This window comes from Phyllostomus discolor, chromosome 7 (assembly GCF_004126475.2).
Source record: "Phyllostomus discolor isolate MPI-MPIP mPhyDis1 chromosome 7, mPhyDis1.pri.v3, whole genome shotgun sequence".
NCBI classification, from domain to species: domain Eukaryota; kingdom Metazoa; phylum Chordata; class Mammalia; order Chiroptera; family Phyllostomidae; genus Phyllostomus; species Phyllostomus discolor.
In genome coordinates this window covers 3,321,787-3,341,717 of record NC_040909.2, presented here as the reverse complement: position 1 = coordinate 3,341,717, position 19,931 = coordinate 3,321,787, and the positions used below count along the sequence as shown (strand labels likewise).

Here is a 19,931-nt window from a genome sequence, read left to right as displayed (position 1 = left end):
CTGCCAGAGGCACCCTCCTTGGTGCTCATGGCCTCCCCTTTGCCCCGTGCGCCTGTGATGCATTCGGTGGAGGAGCCTGGGACCCAGAGGGCAAGGCCCTGTGCCCCGCAGCTTTCAGAGAAGGGCGCCCCACCCGGGCCTGGGCTGTCAGTCCCGTCTTGCTCACGCCTCTGAGCTCTCCAAAGCAGGGCTGAGGAAGAGCACCCAGGACCCCTCCAGGAAATCCTGGAAGTGGGTTGGCAGGACGTGTCCTGACAGGTCTCTTTTCTCTCTGCCTAGAAAGTTTCGAAAGGCCGAGTAAGAGCAGCCATACAGATCCAGGCCTGGTGGCGGGGCACCCTGGTGCGCCGGGCGCTGCTGCACGCGGCGCTCCGGGCCTGGGCCATCCAGTGCTGGTGGCGGATGATGCTGGCCAGGAAGGCGCACCAGAAGCGGAGGCTGGCCCTGATGAGCTACGTCGTCCGAGAGCGGGCGGTGGTCAAGCTCCAGTCTCTGGTCCGCATGTGGCGGGTCCACTGGCGCTACTGCCAGGTGCTGAGCGCCATCTCCATCATCCAGTGCCACTGGCACCGCCACGACTGCCAGACGTGCGCGCTCCTCCGGGGCCACTGCGTCGTCACGGCCACCCACCTGCAGTTCCACATCGAGATCACCAACCCCTGAGGGCTCGTGTCCCCAGTAAAGGTCTGACCTGACCTGGTGGTGTGTTCGGTGGTCTCCCCCGGCGAAGGGACGTTTCAGGAGAGTGGGCCGGGCCGCCCCCTCTTTCTTCTTCCTGGGAGAAAAAAAAACCCAGGGAAGGCGCCCCCTGCACCCACGGACCCTGTTCTGAACCCACAGCCCCCACATGCTCTGACTCCGTTGTCAGAACAGAAGCTGAGGTCCCGGTCTGCACCAATACAGGCCAGAGCTGCAGCCCCACCCCTTTCCTCCTGCCCCGCCCACTCCCCCGCTGGGATCTGGAGACAGAGTCCTCCTGAAGGCTGCGGGGTCCTCTGCGCAGGGCAATGGACTCCAGGGCTCTCCCCTGTTAGCCTGGGGTCGGGCATACTGGTGACAAGGTGTCTCTGGCAAGCACTGGGCTGACTTCCGGGAGCAGTGCGACACCGCCTTGGGTGGGGAGGGCAGGAGGTTGGCCTCGGTCAAGGGGACCTGGTGTGCTGGTTACCGTGGGAACGAGCAGAAAACAGGGGTCCACGGTACTTCCTCTCCCCGAGGGCTGCGCACGGAAAGGCTCCCTCTGACGCTCCCAAACCCTTACTCCTGTCTCCATCGCTGGGGGTCTCGCGGTGGGCTGAGACGAGCCTGCTGATCTCCTTCGTTTTTACCCCTAACAAACCTCTTCGGCTCCTCCCCACCCCCAGCCACGCACTCCCGTGGTTACAAGATATAGCAGCACTGTGCGACAGAACTTTCTGCGATGTTCCGTAGCTGTGCTACTATGGCAGCGACTGGTCCCATGGAGCGGTGGAGCACTGGAAATACGCCCAGCACAACTAAAGAATGGAATTTTTAATTTCATTTAAATTAGTTCAAGTGCAACAGCCATAGGCGGCTTCGAGCTATTCCATTGGACAGTGTGGCTCTAGGCCGTGCCGTCACGCGTCACCACGCTCCTGCCCAGATCACTTTTCCTAGAGTTCTCTCCGCTCCCCGAGTCCTTTACCAGCTCCTTCCTGTGTCCCTTTCACGCACCCCGGCTGGGCGGGACGCCTCTCTTGATGCGATTACGTCCTCCGCTCTGCAGACCCTGCGTGTTTTTTCCTTGCCGCCACCCCTCCTGACCTACCCTGGCACCTTTCCGGCCCAGTTGGATACTGGGGTTAATGATGGTCCTCTCCGCCCTGCACAGCCTGACCCCCTGCCCCGCCCCCCGTAAAGGTGTGGGATGAACTCGGCCAATCACCTGCTCTGCGCCTGCAGGAGGGGGCGTGGCTAGAGCGAACCCACCCCCAGCCCAGGCTGCCTCTCGGTTCTGCTCCTGGCTGCGGATCTCCCACGGACCGCCCAAGCGCGCCAGCTCACTCCTCTGCTAAGTTCGGCTTCGACAGGGCCTGGCAGGAGGCACGCTCGCCTGAGTGTTAGCTGGCAGGGTGATAAAATGCGAATAGTAATGTGTGGTTTTCATTTGCACGTCTCGCCTAAAGTGTCACAGGGTGCGTGTGAGTGTGATGTTGTGATGTTACAGAATGACACTCTTAGGATTTTGTAATAAAAGGAGGGGGGGCGTTATTTGCACCGGGCCCTGAGTTTGCCGCACCGAGATCACGCCACCTGCCCTGCCAGGGTCCTCTTCCTCTCCTTCCCCGTGAACTCAGCGACGGTGTCTGTCACCGCGCACTTGACAGAAGATGTGGGAGCGGACTGGCCCTACTCCCTCCCGCCGCCTCCCTCTGCACCCCAGCTCCTCCTCGCCCGCACTCGAGGCCTGCACTCCAGGAGCAGGGAGCCCCGTGATTCCATCCAGGGCCACCCCCTCCGTGACTTTGCTGTCATCTCCAGGTGCTTGGCCCTGCACACACAGCCCTGCCCTCCACATCGCTGGTGCCTGCCTCTGCCATCTTTAGAAAAGATGGCCTTGAACCCCGGCTGGTGTGGCTCAGTGAGTTGTGCGCCAGCCTGCGAACCAAAGGGTCGCCAGTTCAATTCCCAGTCAGGGCACATGCCTGGGTAGCAGGTCCCCAGTAGGGGGTGCATGAGAGGCAACCACACATTGATGTTTCTCTCCCTCTCTTCCTCCCTCCCTTCACCTCTCTCTAAAAAGAAATAAATTAATTTGAAAAAAAAAAAAGAAAATATGGCCTTGACCCATTTCTGCCGCAGCTCTTTGCTGCTCCTCCCAGCAACGATGCCGTCACTGTTCCCGCCTCTGTCCCTGCCATTTCTCTCCCACCCGCTCTGACGGGGATCCTCTCCCTCCACCGCCACCGGCTGACCCGCATCCCCAGCACCCCAAACGGCCAAGCCCCATGGGAACCTGTCTGTCTCCCTCAGGCCTCCTCTCCGCATCGGGCTCCAGAGGGCACTGCCCCCCCTCACCGGCCTGCCCAATTTTGGGGAGACCAGACAACAGGCGGTGAGTGTGAAGCACAATATGTGGGCGACATATTATGGCATCGCACACTTGCACCCTATTTCACGAACCCCGATAAGTTCAGTGAAATACATTTAAAAGATAATTGCTGCCTTGGCTGGCGTAGCTCAGTGGATTGAGCGCAGGCTGTGAACCAAAGTGTCGCAGGTTCGATTCCCAGTCAGGGCACATGCCTGGGTTGCAGGCTATGGCCCCCAGCAACTGCACATTGATGTTTCTCTCTCTATCTCTTTCTCCCTCCCTTCCCTCTCTAAAAATAAGTACATAAAATCTTTTAAAAAGAGATAATTGCTAAACAATATGTCATTGTTAAAAAGAAAAACCACAAAAAGTGTATTATTTAACCCATAAGCACTTTAGCATGTATCTTCAATAGATGAGAACTTCACAAATTATAACCTCGATGTTATCTTTCAATATGCACCACACTTCTTGAGCACCGGAGAATCTGTCTATTCACCCAATAACTGAGCTTCGAGCCACAGGAAGCGCAGTGCCCCTGTGACCCTCTGCGGTCGACGCCGCCACCCCCGGACTCTGGCGACCTCTGGTCTGCATCTGACCCTACCACCCTACAGAGGTGGTGACAGTTGGCAGCCTGTCACCTTTGCATCCGGCTTCTTTCGCTTGGAATGGTGAGCCTGAGGCTTCTCCACGGTGGTGTCTTCCTTGCTGAGTGGCCTTCCGCTCTCTGGATGTCTCCAGAGGTTTTTTTTTTTTACCAGTGGAAGGATTTCAGAGTTCTCTCCAGTTTTTGGTGATTCCCCGGTGAACCTGCCGTGCAGTTGTATAATCTGTGTAAGTGTTGTGTGTGTGTGTGTGTGAGCTTAAGTTTTGCAGTTTCTCTGGAGAAAAAACTAGGAGTGGGCGCCTCTGATTCTGGCACGAGCGGTGCTCAGTGAGACGGGTCAGTGAGGGCCGGTGTGATGCCGCTGGTGGGCAGGCGCAGCCAGACTCCTGGAGCTGCCCGGGGTGGGGGAGGGGAGAAAGGAGAGTTACGAGAGTTATCGTTTCACCGACAGAGTTTCAGTTTTGCAAGACGAGTGAAGTTCTGGAGCTGGATGGTGGGGACGCTTTCACAACAAATACATCTATGCACGTCACTAAGCTGCTGACGTAAAATGGTTGAAGGGCAAATGTTATGCTAGGCATATTGTATCCCGACTTTAAAACAGTGCACTTTGAAGAGTGTGGGGAGGCGAGCAGAAGGTGTCACAAAACTGCTGAGTCCGAGTGCCCCTAGGAGGACTGTCTGGTGGGCTGACTTGGGGGCCCCCGGGGGCCCCAACGCTCCTACCCACGGCAGACATTGATAATCGATCCCCGGCCTGTTGGTCCATCGGCACCGATCTCAACCCTCCACGCGACCCCTGCCGCCCCCTCGGAGCCGATGCCTGGGACGCCGGGATCTGCCCTCATTAGCTCAGGGACCTCCGGACGTGCATCTCACAGAGCGGGGGACGCGGGTTTGCAGACCTGATCATTCTTTTATTGGAAGGGCTGTGCACTGCTGCATTCTGCAGATGTCCGGGCCCAAAGAGATTTCTACTTGAAGATTCAGCTGGTTTTCTTTGATGTCGTAAAGACCCTGAACGAAGCCGCGGGTTTGGCAGTTGTGCCAGCGCCAGTAGCCCTGGATGATGCGCACGGCGTGCAGCAGGCGGCTGTAACGCTGGCGGACGCGCCACATGCGGACCCAGGACTGCAGCCTGACCGCCGCCCACGCTTCCCGCACCCAGGAGTCCAGGGCCGCCCGCCGCCGCCGCTCCAGCAGCCTGGCCTGCACCCGCCTCCACCAGCGCTGAATGATGGCCGCTCTGAGCGCCGCGTGCAGCAGCGTCCGGCGCACCAGGGTGCCCCGCCACCAGGCCTGGATGAACTGGGCCGCTTCCGGTGGCGACATCAGGATCTTAATGCTTTCGGAGCCTTGCAAGAGAAAATGGGGCACTTGGGAAACACACGTTTCGGCCCTAAAGCGTGCCCGGAAGGGGCCCTGACCCTCTGGCCACAGCCACCCCTCCCCTCCCCTGACCCTTCAGGAGAGCCGTTGGCAACAGCTGGGCCCAGGAAACGTAGCAAGTGCCCTGCTCTGCCCCTCTGTGATCAATGGACATGGACCCACCACCTTCCCCCGGAGTCTCGGGGTCTCCGTTTGTGAAGTGGAGCCGCACCTGTGTGTGCAAACTCACCCACTGTCACGTGCATGTGGTGGGCCAGTCCACACGAGACGCGCCACCACGGACAGGGGAAGCAGACACACATGCCACCCAGACCTGACCTCCGACCTGGGGTCCGTGTCTCCTCCCTGCAGTCCCCCGCCCCCGCCCCGTCCGCCGGGAAGTGTCGTCCTCGCCTGCCCCTGCCCTCTCACCTCCAACGTCGGGTCAACCCCGCGCCCTGCGGCCCCCCCCACTGCCCCACTGCAGTATTCAATGACTCCTCCACCTCACACACCCCAGGACGCGCGTAACCGCCAGTTAACCTATCAGCACAGAGTTCACGTGCACTGGCATGCACACACATGTGCACGTGGGAGCACACGGATGCGTGCTTCTAGACCCAGCGTTGCTGCACGTTGGCCGCTGCGCTCCCAAACGCAGTCCCCACTCACAGCTCCCAGCCCTGTGGGGTCTGGGTCACACGCTCTGGCCCCCCCTTGGCACGACCACCCGCCTCGGCCACACACACGCCTCTGAGCCTGAGAAGGAAACGCGGGGCAAAGGGCAGCCAGAGAGGAGTCGGTCCCTGTTCCCTCCAGCCCCGTGCTCGGTGGCCGTCCGTCCTGGCTGGCCTGGCACGCCCTGGGCTCACGCCTCCTGTCCTGCTGGAGTGGAGTAGGTGCCCCCTTCCCTCACCGGAGCACCTCCAGACAGTAAGTCCCAGGGTCCCAGACCTTCGGGTCGCTCCCCTGGACCACAAGGGTCAGAGACGTCCCAAGTCAGGGCTCCCCCAACACGGCAGAGCCTGGACCCATCTGCCCACGGAGGGTGGGGAGGGTGTGCGTGGAGTCCCTGCTGCTGGCTCTGGCTCCTCCCAGCTCTGCTCGGTCAGTGGGATTTCATCACTGCCTTTGAGCATAACTTGGAGGGATGGATTATCCATCCTTCCGTAATCAGAGTCCAGAGAGAAAAACATCAGAGGAAGTACACCTGCCCCCGTCCTAGGTGCCACGTCAAGCCCTCACTCAGCACCTGGCCCTTCCTAGGGCCTCGGACACGGAGGGAGGCTCACCCCGGAGGCGGCTGTGAGACGGGCGCTGCCCTCCCAGGGAGCTCGGGGCGTCTGGTGGTCTCCTATGGCCCGGGAAACGCCCAGGACTCAGGCTGGTGCTCAAACCCTCAGGTCTGTGCCAAGTTACCCATGGTTAAGGGCGAGGTGTCCCATCACCCTCAGGTCTGTCCTCCTCCAGCCGCAGCTCTGGAGGCAAGAGAGGAGGCGGGGGGAGAGCCGTGATGTCATAAGGGCACCTGTGACTCGGGCGCCACGACGGTCCCCAACAGCAGAGGCCCTTCTCAGGAAAACCCCGGACCCCTGTCCTGCCTTTCCTGCCAGGGTGGCCAGCACTCGGCCTCTAAAGGCCGCCCCAGGCCCGAGCCCCGGGCGCCCGGGTCTGTGACGCTGCTCGCCGGGGCCTGGCTGCTATCCATTCGATGGATTTCAATGTATGCACGTGGTGTAAAGGCATTATTTTCAGCGGGGGCGGGAATTAGGGAAATAGGCGCAAAATAGGCACAAAAATTTGCAGCGAGCATCGGCGGAGACTCGCAGAACGTGAGGAACAGAGTACACGCCCCTGCTGCGGTCGAATCTCCTGGGTCTGCCTCTCTGCAGGGCACCCCGTCACCCTGGCAGAGCAGGGTGCACGCAGGCCAGATCGCCTGCGAAGCGCCCCGGACCAGCCAGGACCCCCAGCTCAGGCTCTGGGGGTCTCAAGCCCGTTCCTGTCCTCCTCCTCCCCTGAGGGCTTCAAGGTCACAGCCAGGAGGTGAGCAGGGCCTCCTCTCTGCCTGCCCCAGGCCCCTGAGCCAGCGGGCATTCTGAAGCCCCAGGGGTCACTGGGGAAGGCGTTGTTTGCAGGGTGTAGAGTGAACGAGGGGGCGGCCAGTGTGAGGCTGTGGGGAGGGGGAGGCCCTTTCAGGCTGCAGGGGTGTCAGTGTGAAGTTAACGGGGTGAGGGGATGGGGCAGACGGGAGTAAACCGGAGAATGGGAGAAATAATGGGGTACGACGCATGGACAGGGGAGGAGGAGCAGGAAGCCAGGCCCCCAATAAGCCCCAGCAGTCCCCCAGGGTCCAGCCCCGTCGCCAGGTTTTGCTGTCCACGGCCCAGGCAACAGAGCGACGACATTCACCCCCTCACGGGGGAGGGGTCGGCGGTGCGGGACCCCACTTGGCTCACCCTGGTCTCACGGCTCCTCAGTCACGGGGGGCGGGGGGCGGACCCCGGTGTGTGCTCCCGGCCCACTCCGAAGCTCCATCCACATGCTTTCCGGATGCTCCTGATGCCCACCGTTTCTAGAAAAAAAAAAAACCAAGACGCCTCCATCCCGAATCTCTAGAAGCTGGCTGCATGGGAGAAGGCAGGCTCCGAAGAGGGCGCCCCGTGTGGCTCATGTACCGCAGAAAGGACACCCGGCGGCACCCGGCTCAGAGCGAGGGCCGCCCCAGGAGATGACGAAATGGGGTGGATCCAAGCCCTCATGCTCCACGGGCGCGGACAAGACCCCACGTGGAGCCCAGCGGAACAAGGGGGCTGGGCCCAGGAAGGCGGGGGCGGGGGGGGGGGGGGGAGGGGGAGCGGGGCTCAGGCGGGGCTCGGGGGAGGGGAAAGAGGCCCGGGGGCTGGGGTGTCCCAGGTGGAGTGACCCTGGGGATGCGGGTAGGGGCTGCTGGGAACTCCAGTCCCACCTGGACCAGCTCAGACCCACGCGAGTCCTGAAGACGCTGTTCTTGGATGGTGAGAACTTACCTCGAAGAGCAAGTCAGTGCGAGCGCCGCGAAGGGGGGTCGTGGCGACCGTGTGGGTGTGGGTGCTGTGGAGGAGGATCGCGGCTGCCGCTGGGCCCCACACTGGGGTTGCCTCTGGCCACGGGGAACAGATCTGGTCAAGTTCATGTGCGCTCCTGCTGAGGTAAAGCCTGAGACCGGGGACCGGCTTGTGATGGGAGCGGTGGGCTGAAAGGGGCCCTCCCACCCCCCAAAACAGATATCTTAGAGTCCTAACCACAGGAGCTCAGAACGGGCCTTCTTTGCAGAGGGAGTTTCTGCAGACGCGGGCAGGCTAAGGCGAGGTGATGAGCGCGGGTCCTGGTCCCGTCTGCCGGGTGTCCTTGTGAAAACAGGGACCACCAGCGGGACACCGCACAGAGGTGCGCTCAAAGGGGGGGGACTGGAATGACGCCTCCATCTGACCCCGACGGCGAAGCCCCAGCAGCTGGAGGGAAGCGAGGACAGACCCTCCCCTGGGGCTTCCCAGGGCACACGGCCCTGCCGGCGCCTGGCGTGGGACTCCCAGTCTGCGGGACTGTGAGCGGACCCTCGGCTGCGCTCCGCACCGAGCATCCGCGGGACCTTGTCCCAGCGGCCTGGCAAACCCGTGCAGTCCGGCACAAAGCCCAGGCCCCTTGCGCGCACGCGGGGCGGTTCTGCAAGAGCCGGCCCACCGCCGAGCTTCCTGCAGGATGGGGCGGGGGTCTGCTGTCAGTCTGTGGCGGGTCAGCTTCTCCCCCGCCCGATGCCGTACCCCTCGCCGCCGACTCACAGGACACATGTGACTGCCCGCCCCAGAGTCAGCCAGGGCGCCCAGCGCGAGACAACGTCAGACAGCAATCAGGGGAGTGCCGCGGAGCACCCCAGCCCGCCGCCGGGCTGCGGCTGCCAGCGCATGGCGAATCTCCCCGTGCTCAGGGCGCCGCGCACCGCTGCGCTGCAGCTTATTTCTGGTCGCCGGTGCCTGCCGGTCACGCCAAACCCAGACGAGAGGGGGCAATGGGCTCGAAATGTCTTGCTGTTCGGACAACGGCGAAGCGCTGCGTTCACAGCGCAGTGACACTTCGGCTGTGCGCAGGGGGCGCAGTGTGGCACCTGCAAGTCTGGGGCTAGGGGGTCCACAATGTTCCTGGCCCACGGGAGAGCAATGAACGTGAACCGTGGGAATTTTGAACTTGGAATCTCATCGCAGCAGGTCTTCGTGAAAATCAAAGGACGGGAATGGGCCCCTGGCTGGCGTAGCTCAGTGGACTGAGCGCGGGCTGCGAACCAAAGTACTGCAGGTTCGATTCCCAGTCAAGGCACATGCCTGGGTTGCAGGCCACGGCCCCCAGCAACCGCACATTGATGTTTCTCTCTCTCTCCCCCCCTCCCCTCTCTAAAAATAAATAAAATCTTTAAAAAAAAAAGACGAGAATGGATCTGCCAGCCAATTCTGGACTGCTCCTTTGTCAGCTGAGCAAGAAAGGATGTTTACTAGCAGTGGGCTAATTAAAGTGTGTTTCATTGTAGCAGCTGGGGGAAAGAAAAAAAACGTGTCTGGAGAAAACAAACGCTATTAGCCTTTCTGGGACAAGAACCCCCGCCAAGCGCTGGAGCCGCTGGGAACACCATCAGCAGTCAGTTAACAACAGGCCCAGTGATTCCTAGTGGTTCTCCCTGGCTCTCCAGGAGCTGGCAGAGGTCGCCGGTCCAGTCCAGCGGCTGGGCATCCGAGGGGTGGCCGCCCCGTCCCGCGTGGCTGCAGCACGCAGGCCCGGTGAGCAGCGTGTGTGAAACAGAGGCAAGCATTTGAGGAGAGAGTTGGGAACACGCTCATTCGGTGCACCCCTAAGTGGGGTCGGCTAGGCTGTGACAGAGCTGATGGTGGTGAAAATATGTATGGAGCAAAAAAAAAAAAAAAAAAAGCCCTGGCTGGTGTAGCTCAGTGTATTGAGCGCAGGCCACAGCCCCCAGCAACCGCACATTGATGTCTCTCTCTCTCTCTCTTTCTCCCCCCCCTTCCCTCTCTAAAAATAAATAAAATCTTTTTTAAAAAGTCATGACTTTTTAAGTTTTAAGTTTATGACTTTTTTAAAAAGTCATAAAATAAAGAGAAGAAAATTTTTAAAGAGTTTCTCTTTAAAAATATTTTTTAAAAAAGGCTTAGTTGGACAGGTTTATGAAGTCCATGGAAACAGAAAGTGCTGAAAGCCCGTGGGTGGGTGCTCACGGTATCAGCCATCAGCGTGTCTGGGAAGCGGACCAGCGAGCCCCTCGCCAGTGCGGAGGAGCCAGGGTCACCCTACCCCAGGCCCGTGGGAAGCCCTGCCCGGGGAGGGCCTGCCCCTCGCGCCGCCCTGCATGGCCACCCCGGGGGAGGCTGCAGTTCAGCGGCCATCCGTTTGGGGGGGTGCCGTCCGTTTGGGGGGGTGGCACACACATACACATTCAGCCTAACAACCCATAAAGCAGACTCTGCCATTTCCCTCTACGTCTGCTCACCCCAAGGGGTCCCCAGAAGCCCCCGGTTGTGAGCCGAGAGCGGCTGGGGCCACGACAGTGGCGGGCTGCTTGAGAGTCTAGGTTCCCTGCCTTGGTGGCCTGCAAGCCACCGTGTCTTCAGATTCCCCTTGTCTGTTCCCACTGCCACCTGTGAGCTCAGGGGAGATGGTTGTGCTGCTCCAGCCTCAAAGGGTTCAGGGGGGCCTGGGGGTGCTAGTTTGGGGTGGGCCACCTACCCAAACAACGCCAGCCTTTATCTAGGCAAAGCACTCTACCTTGGTGGAGAGTTACCCTTTTAAAAAAAAAGATTGTAGAGGGGTAAGGAAGGAGAGAGGGAGAGAAACATCAATGTGTTGTTGCTTTTCAAGCGACCCCTACTGGGGTCCTGGTCTGCAACCCAGGCATGTGCCCTGACTGGGAATCGAACTGCAATTCTTTTGTTCGCAGGACTGTGCTCAATCCACTGAGCCACACCAGCCAGGGAGAATTACCTTCCTTAAGAGGCTGACCCCTCAGCCACGCAGGCCCTGGGCCTGCCCCTCACTTGCCCCGCCCCTCCAGCCTTGATGGGCGTGACTTCAAGAGCTAGGAGGACGCCCTCTGGCGTTCACACGGGGATCTTCATCGCCTGTCACTTGCTCCAAGCCATTCGTTACCTTGTCCTGGAGCTTCGAGGGGGCCTAGAGACACCCATCCCGTCCTTTGTGGTCAGTTCCCCCACGCCTTTAAACACACCCATGGCACGGCAGCGGGTGTGCCCCTGCCCTCTGGAGGCCGTCCCAGGCCACAGCTGGGAAAGGGCCTCGGCAGGTCCCCGCCCGTCCCCGTGCGCCGCCTCCCAGCAGGCGGATGGTGACGAAGGGAACGACCCTGCCTCGAAGCCCCATTGCATCGCCTGCCTCCCCAGACAACCTCCAGTCCCCGTCGTCTCGGCCTGGGGTCTCCAGGGAAAGGGACTCTGGCTCGGAGCTGGGTGTCCGGGACGTTTATTAGGGCACGTCCTTGGGATCGGCGCCGATGGGAGGGAAAGGGAGGAGGCCGGGGAAGGGGGAGGGGGAGACGACCGTGCAACTCGACTGCAGCCTCCGCAGGCACCGGCGAGCGTTCCGATGCGCAAACGGCCCAGCAGCGCCCCACATCGGGCGCAAATGCTCACGTCCTTGCACAGCTGTGAGCCCGTCCATGGCAGACCGCATTCCCGCTGGGGGCCCCCGCGACACTATAATGGAGCCGAGCCCCTTCCACCCCAGTGACCCCCCAGGGTGCGTGCTCGTGCTGGTGCCGGTGCGGACGAGCCCCCTGCGCTGCCGGCTGCGAGAGTGTAGCCCCGGTAACTGTGCACAGTGCCTCGTACTTGATTCCGACAATCAATGACTGTGTCACTGGTGTATGTATTTTCTATACTACGCTTTTTGTCGTTATTGTAGAGTGTACTCTTCCTGCGTATAAAAAATGTCGGCCGAGCCCTGGCTGGCGTAGCTCAGTGGATTGAGCGCGGACTGGGAACCAAAGTGTCCCAGGTTCGATTCCCAGCCAGGGTACATTCCTGGGTTGCAGGCCATAACCCCCAGCAACCGCACATTGATGTCTGTCTGTCTCTCTCTCTCTCTCTCTCTCTCTCTCTCTCCCCCCCTCCCTCCCTCTCTCCCTTCCCTCTCTAAAAATAAATAAAATATTTTTAAAAATGTCGGCCGTCAAACAGCCGGCAGCAGCCTCCGGGAGCCCCGTTCACCGCATCTGTGGATGGCATCGTTTTTTCTTGCGTCTGACGTCACCGCGCGTTGCTTTGTGAGTAGGGCCGCCGGGGAGCACAGCGCCTGCAGTCTGCAGAGGCACACGGCCTCCGGCCGGCTCGCGGACTCTCCCACGGCAGCCTCCCTTCCCGCCGACTGCGTGCACAGTGCATGCCCTTAACAAAGCATATCCCTTTTATCTTTTATGCTGGATTTTGACTGTTGCACACTTTCTGCGTTTAGAGGCACAGGTACTGACGGGTGTGCTGCAGTGGCCTACGTGCTCGGCGTGGTAGCGAGCGGTGCAGGCGTGCACGGGTCCTTGTCTGCCAGGGAGGGACAGGTGTGGAGGGGAATGAGGGCTCTTCGCTCTGTCCGCCTCCAGTTCGGGCCTCAGATTCTGACTCAGAGGCCAAGGGTGAGGCCACAGCACCCGCAGCGGGGCAGGGAGCTGCGGGAGGGGGGCGTGGAGAGGACGGGACCCCCGCTTGACCTGTGAGCTGGGGTCCTTACCCCTCCCGTCTATGGAACGCAACCTGCCCCCCGGCCCCCATTCCCGCACTGAGAGTCATCTTCAAGGACCCACAGCCTGGAGGCACCGACGCGGCGTTGAGGCCATCTGGATGGTGCTCGGAACCGGACCCAGTTAAGGCCTCTCTACGATGAACTGCTTCCTGGTGGGCGGGTGTGGAGGTCCACTCGCCCTGTGGCCCCAAATGAGCGTCATGTGTAACTTCCCTTGCTGATCAAACCTGCCACCCATGAGTCCGGAGCGATCTGCCTCTCCCTCTGGCCACTCCTTACCCCGAGTTTATGGGGGTGGGCCAACACGAGCCAAGATCGCAGAGCTGGGGGTGGGGGGCTCCTGTCCATCAGGGGCTGGGAGAACAAGCCCCAAACAGCCAGACCCAGGTGGGTGAATTCCTGGCAAACGTGCTGCCACGGCCACCACCAACCACCTACCCTCGAGGCTCCCGTGATCCTTGGGGAGACGCGCCAGGTGGACCAGACGTGAATGCCGCTCCCTGAGGTGGCCGGCACGGCAGACCCGCACCCGCGACTCTCCTACCTGCGCGGGTGTTGCCCTTCAATCCCAGCCTCTGCTCAGTCTGGACGAGGACTCAGAGTCCCTCTCCTCGGGCTGGAGGGCTCAGACGACCCTCGCCGACTCCTCGGAGCTGGCCTGTGAGTCGCTCCCTGTCTGCCGCCTCTGCCCTGACCTCCCGGGGCTCGTCCCGCAGAGCGAGGCTGGAGAAAGACCGCTTCACTGCTTTATTGGGAGGGGAATACACTCTGACACGAAGCAAGGCTCTGAGCCCAGCACGATCTCCAGCTCGAGATGCAGCTGGTTGGCCATGACCCTGTAGTGGCCGCTAACGAAGCCCCGGGAAGCGCAGGCGTGGCACCTCCAGTAGCCCTGGATGACGCGGGCGGCGTGCAGCAGGCGGCAGTAGCGCAGGCGGATGCGCCACATGCGGACCCAGGCCTGCAGCCTGACCGCCGCCCACTCCTTCTGCGCGAAGGCCTCCAGCGCCTTCCGCCGCCGCCGCTCCAGCCGCGAGGCCTGCAGCCACCTCCACCAGCGCTGGATGACCGTCACGCTGACCGCCGCGTGCAGCAGCGTCCGGCGCACCAGGGTGCCCCGCCACCAGGCCTGGATCGTTACCACCTCCGGATTATCGGGGAGGGGCTTGTTTTTGGGATCTTCCTTACTTTTGGGATCTCCCTTAGTTTTGGGATCTTCCTTACTTTTGGGATCTCCCTTAGTTCTGGGATCTTCCTTACTTTTGGGATCTCCCTTATTTCTGGGATCTTCCTTACTTTTGTGATCTTCCTTATTTTTGGGATCTTCCTTACTTTTGGGATCTCCCTTATTTCTGGGATCGTCCTTACTTTTGTGATCTTCCTTATTTCTGGGATCTCCCTTATTTCTGGGATCGTCCTTACTTTTGAGATCTTCCTTATTTTGTAATCTTCCCTATTTTTGTGATCTTCCCTATTTTTCTGATCTTCCTTATTTTTGTGATCTTCCTTATTTCCCGGGATCTTGAGAGAAAAAAGAGAGGACGTTCAGAGCATGGTCCCCCCCCCCGCCCCCTGCGCCCCTTCTGGCTTCAGGCCTGGGGCTTGCGGGAAGGGACCTGTCAACATTCACCCCTTCTTCCGAACCTCAGGAGCCCTGGGCAGGGCACTCCCTGCCCCCGGAAGCCCAAGCAGGTGTCCTGTCTCTGCCCCTCCCTGGCCCCTGGCCAGGGACACACTGACCTCTGAGTGTCAGAGTCCCCATCTGTGCAGTGGGATTCCATCTGCCCTGGCTGCCCGGTGTTGCGCGGATCCAGTTGAGCAGCCCAGGGCAGGGTCACCGTGCTCACCTCACCAGGCTCCGTGACCCTTGCTCCCAGACCCCGCCCCCCACCTGCTGGAGGAGGGGCCTGCCCCTTTGGCCAACTCTGCCCTTTCGGTCTCTGGCTCCAGTGCCCACTCACTCGCAAGGGGCTCTCTCGCTCTGCACGCCGTCGCACTAACGGTTTCCTCACCCCGGTGTGCTCCCTCTCTCCCGCCTCTTCCACGCCTTCCCTTCTCTTGACTTGCACACTTGAAACCTTCACTAACAAGCAGGTGCATGTGCCAACGTGCATGCACAAGCTCACCCACACACACGCCATTGACGACGCCCAGCACCGCCTGCACTGGCCGTTCCATCTCCCAGACACAGCCCCCCCGCCCCAGGTTCCAGCCCCAGCCCTGAGGGTCTGGGGTGGGGTCATACTTCTCTGGGGCTCTCTTCAGCGTTACCCAAGCCCTTCGCCTCAGCCTCCTTCGGCTTGCCAGCCTGAAAAATAGGTGGGGAAAGAGGGCAGACGAGAGCGAGGCTATTGCCCTGCTTAGGGCTGGACCATACCAAAGACACGGGCCACAAGCACCAGGACACAAGGGCCGGACGTGCCCCGGTCAGGAGTCCCCCTGCCTACCTCCACCTTCTCCTCCGAGGCCAGAGATGACAAGGATGAGCTGATGAACTCCTCGTCCTGCAGGAAAATGAGCTGAGGAGGCCCGGCTGCAGAGCGTTCCACTTCTTCAGGCTGGCCCGCCTCCTGCGGTCGGCAGGCAGGGGAGAGGCACGAAACAGTGAGGCTCCTCTCCCCCGCCCTCCGTTCAGTACCCCGCCCTTGGCCCGCCTCCGGGGCTCCCCAGAGGATGCAGGTGCCGGGTGTCCCCTCATCCTGACGGGTCTACGGAGGCATCCCTAAAAAGCCTGGGTGTCCGTCTCTCACCATTGCTCCCACATGGATTGGAGGTAGATGGTTCAAACCCCCTCAGGTCTGTGTTACTCTAGCCGGGGCCTGGGCAGAAGGAGTAAAGGGGGGAGACCTATGATGTCATAAGGGCAGCTATGACTCAGGAACCAGGGTGGCTCCCAATACTTGAGCCCTCTCCAAGGAAAATACAAAACTCTGTCCGCTGTTTTCTGCTGGAAATGGTGAAAGCCCTGACTATAGAAGCGAGATACCAGAAATCCCGGCCCATTGATGTAAAGGTGTATAAAGATAATTAGTTAGTCCTGGCTGGTGTGGCTCAGCGGATTGAGTGCTGGCCTGTGAACCGAAGGGTTGCCGGTTCGATTCCCAGTCAGGGCACATGCCTGAGTTGTGAGCCAGGTCCCCAGTAGGAGGCACTCGAGAGGCAGCCACACGCTGATGTTTCTCTCCTTCTCTTTTTCCCTCCCTTCCCTCTAAAAATAAATAAAATCTTGAAAAAAGAGAAAAAAGAAAATGGAATAACACTGTAAAGTACTAAAACATGGTGGGGGGTTGTAGAGAGGGGAGCCAAGCTAGAATCCTACAAAGACAATAACATTAGAAAAATAAAGATATGGACGTAGCCCTGGCTGGCGTAGCTCAGTGGATTGAGCACGGGCTGTGAACCAAAGCGTCGCAGGTTCGATTCCCAGCCAGGGCACATGCCTGGGTTGCAGGCCATGGCCCCCAGCAACCGCACATTGATGTTTCTCTCTCTCTCTTTCTCCTTCCCTTCACTCTCTAGAAATAAGTAAATAAAATCTTTTTAAAAAGATATGGACGTAAAACAGAAAGGCTCTTACCACTTCTGTTTAACAATGTACTGAAGGTCCTAACCAGTGCAATAAGGCAGGAAAATGAAATAAAATGTCTAAATTTTTTTGAAAGTGATTCACATAAAAGCTTCCAAAGATATCTATCCGAAATACTAACACGGGAATCTAGCAAGCATGCAAGGTACCCGTGGTGGTGTTGGGGTCTGCCCTGCCTGGTTTCAGGAGCTGCAACCCCCCGTAGCTAAGGCTGAGTGAGAGACACTAAGGAGACGAGCCTGTCTCCCCAGCGTGAGCGCTGCCTGCTCCATGTCTGGCCCCCGTGGCTTGGTCGGTTAGCCAATGACAGGTAACATTCCTCAGAGGAGGACGGATCTAAGACAGGCATGATCACATGGGAAGGCCCTCAGGGAGAGACTCAGGGGCTGTGGAAAAGAGGGGGTGACCGACCCTCGCCCCTCGGCTTTGACAAGCCTGAGTCCTTGTTCTGCCCGTGAGAAATCCAAATCTCCTGGCTGCCTTTGTCTCTTCTGCCCGACTCAGGCCTGTGGCAATTGACAAGGGGCGGTGCAGCCCAGACCAGAGGCAGAGGAGACCTCCCGGGGTAATTAGACCTGAAGCAGGGAATATGCAAAACCCTGGGAAGCTTACTTTGCTGGAGGAAGCTCTTAATTAGAAGATGAAGGCACGGGCAGGAAATGAAACTAGCCCTTTAGGTCCTGCAGTTTTTTAGGTGGTAAGACCCCAACTCAGCGTGAGCCCTTTTAGATCTTTGAAAGTTACCTACTTGTTTGATCTTCCCTGACAAACTGTATCTGTATTCCTACCCTGAGAACCTAATAAAAGCCTACTCAGGCAGCGGCTGGGGCCCTCCCCCCTTGAGAGAGTGGCCGTTCCGTTCCACTTCCTCCATGGGACTCGGCAGTCCGTGTATATTTCCTTCATTTCCTCGGTCATCTGCAGCGCTCGCGGTCACCGCCGGCCAGTGGCTGCGTCACGGTGTTGTCTGCACCTGTCTGTGAATACACGAAACTCCACTGAGCTGTCCACTTGAAACGGGTGAACTACATGGCATGTGAATGATATCCCAACAAAGCTGTTTAAAAATAAAAAGCACCCCCAAAATTGAAAGACACAATGGTACCATGCATCCATAAATAGTTGGAAGATTCTTTTCTTTCTCTTCTAAAGATTTTATTTATTTTTCAGAAAGAGGGCAGGAAAGGGAGAAAGAGAGGGAGAGAAACATCAGTGTGTGGTTGCCTCTCACACACCCCCAACCAGGGACCTGGTCTGAAACCTAGACACGTGCCCTGACTGGGAATTGAACCAGTGACCTTTCAGATCACAGGTGGGCACTCAATCCAGTGAGCCACACCAGTCAGGGAAGCAGTTGGGAAATTCTAGAAGTACAAATTTGAAGGGTTTACATCATCTGATTTCAAAACAATGGTTTACTGTCTTGAAAAAGTATAGAGTTACAGTAATCAAGGCAATGCAGCTCTTGTGTAAGAAGAGACAGATCAATGGGAGTAGGGGGGAGAAAAATGTACTTGAACAATGATTAAAATAAAAAAAAAAAAAAAAAAGAAGAGACAGATCAATGAAACAGAACAGAGAAGCCAGAAGCAGACTCGCATTTACAAAGTCTATTGATTTTTTGACGTACCAAGAAAATTCAGTTCAGAAAGGAAATGCATTTTTCAATGGAAAGGAAAATCTTAACCCTTACCTAACATCATAGACAAAAAAACAAACAAACAAACAAACAAAAAAACCCCTCAAGATCTATCATAGGCCTAAACAAAAACTAAAGCTGAAACTATAAAGCCTATAGAAGAAAACCCACGAGAATTACTTTGTGACCTTGGAGTTGACAAAGATTCCTTAGGATAGAGAAAGCACTAAGTGTGAAATGTTGATAGACTGGACTTCATTCCAACTAAAACTGTCTGTTCATTCAAAGACAACAGCCCTGGCTGGTGCGGCTCAGTGGATTGAGTGTGAACCTAAAGGTCACCAGTTCGATTCCCAGTCAGGGCACACGCCTGGGTTGAGGGCCAGGTCCCCAGTAAGGGGTACGTGAGAGGCAACCACATATTGATGTTTCTCTCCGTCTCTTTCTCCCTCCCTTCCCCTCTCTAAGGATGAACCTTGAAGACGCTGTGCTAAGTGAAATCAGCCAGACACACGAAGACAACCACTATGATTCCATTCACACAAGGCGTCTGAAGTGGTTGAAGTCATTGAAACAGAGAGGAGCACGGCGGTTAGTTACCAGGCACTGGAGGGGTGGGGGACATTCTCATTGGCTAGGGTTGCAGAGGAAGCAAGATGAAAATGTTCCCGAGGCCCATGGCACAAGGTCAATAAACTTAACACACTGAAATGTACGCTTAAACAAGAGGGTTAAATGGTCTGCTCTGTGTCTTTTGCTGCAGCTGGAATAAGTGAACAGGAGCCCCACCCAGTACAGCAAGGCGGCCTCGGCGGGCCACAGTGGAGCACTGAGGCCCCATTGGAACAACGTTTCAATGCTGAAGCCACGCCTTTTCCAGCCTTAGTTTCTCCCTGGGGACGTGCCCGTTGGAAATGGGGCATTTCCGTGCTGCTGCTACAGGGTGTAGCCGAGAGGGGGGGCCCAAATAAGGATTTGGAATGGGGTATTTCCAGAACTCAGAGTGTTCAGGAAATATCAGGATGTCCTCAACCCACCCCACCCCCACAGATGTAGGTTGGGGGAAGGGACACATGGAGCAGGGCCATTGAGAGCTGTTTCGCATAGCAACAGCTCTGCAGCTAACCTCTGGTGTGGCCATTTAACACATCTATAGCCTTTAACTGGTTACACAGATATGTTAAATATCTGTGGCCATGCTCTGAACCATGAGAATGGAAGTAACTTCCCCACCAAGACGTAACTGGGGGCAGGTCCCCCCAAGTTACAGCGCCTGCGTGGGAGCTTGGAGACGATTGGCTCCCTGACATGGGGCCATGCCTGCCCAGACTCACAATAAAGCTGGAAGGATGTGAGAGTGCCGGCAGGTGTAGCCAATTGTGGGAGGAGTCGGAAATGGGGCTGCAGAGGAGGATTGGCGCAGGGATTTAAGCCGAGATGCGGCAGCCATTGAGGGGAGAACCAGGCGGTTTTGGCTGAGTGGGGACTCCCGTGACCCTGGGAGAGAAAACCACACGGCTTTGCCAGAGTGGGGACACCCACAGCTTTAGAAGGGGGAACCACCACCCGGCTTTAACAGAGATCCCGGCGACACAGCTGATGGTGCCGGAACCGAGGGAGGCCTACCAGCTGAGACGGATCACTGGGAAGAACTGGGGGCTGCCTGAGCCACAGACTTCTGCTTCTTTTCCTGAGATACGGTGCCCCAGACTGGGCAAAGGGGGAAGGAAGGACTGTGTGTTTATGGGTGTTTTAAGGGACTTTGGGATTTTGATGAAGACATTAGGTCACTACTTTAAGTCTGTACAGCATCAAATAAACATTTCCTTTCCTTTTCATGAATCTCTGGCATTGAGAGACATCTTTCCTCTGGCGGCGGACA

At 58.3% G+C, this 19,931-nt stretch overlaps 3 protein-coding genes across 3 annotated transcripts; 1 reads left to right on the top strand and 2 right to left on the bottom strand.

Annotated features, from left to right (window-relative positions):
• Positions 1 to 193: 193 nt before the first annotated feature.
• Positions 194 to 780, top strand: IQCF2 (IQ motif containing F2). Its single transcript, XM_028518982.2, has one exon. It carries the CDS (start codon positions 403 to 405, stop codon positions 661 to 663), a length of 261 nt encoding a protein of 86 aa, XP_028374783.2. The 5' UTR covers positions 194 to 402; the 3' UTR covers positions 664 to 780.
• A 3,744-nt stretch (positions 781 to 4,524) lies between these two features.
• Positions 4,525 to 5,002, bottom strand: LOC114502122 (IQ domain-containing protein F5). The gene has a single exon (XM_028518979.2). It carries the CDS (start codon positions 4,995 to 4,997, stop codon positions 4,575 to 4,577), a length of 423 nt encoding a protein of 140 aa, XP_028374780.1. The 5' UTR covers positions 4,998 to 5,002; the 3' UTR covers positions 4,525 to 4,574.
• Positions 5,003 to 13,553: 8,551 nt separating this feature from the next.
• Positions 13,554 to 15,522, bottom strand: LOC114501834 (IQ domain-containing protein F5-like). The gene is made up of 4 exons (XM_028518594.2): positions 15,463 to 15,522; positions 15,272 to 15,394; positions 15,070 to 15,132; positions 13,554 to 14,025 (listed from the first exon to the last, which is right to left on the bottom strand). The coding sequence occupies exons 1-4, from the start codon at positions 15,520 to 15,522 to the stop codon at positions 13,564 to 13,566; spliced, it is 708 nt and encodes a 235-aa protein (XP_028374395.1). The 3' UTR covers positions 13,554 to 13,563.
• Positions 15,523 to 19,931: the final 4,409 nt, after the last annotated feature.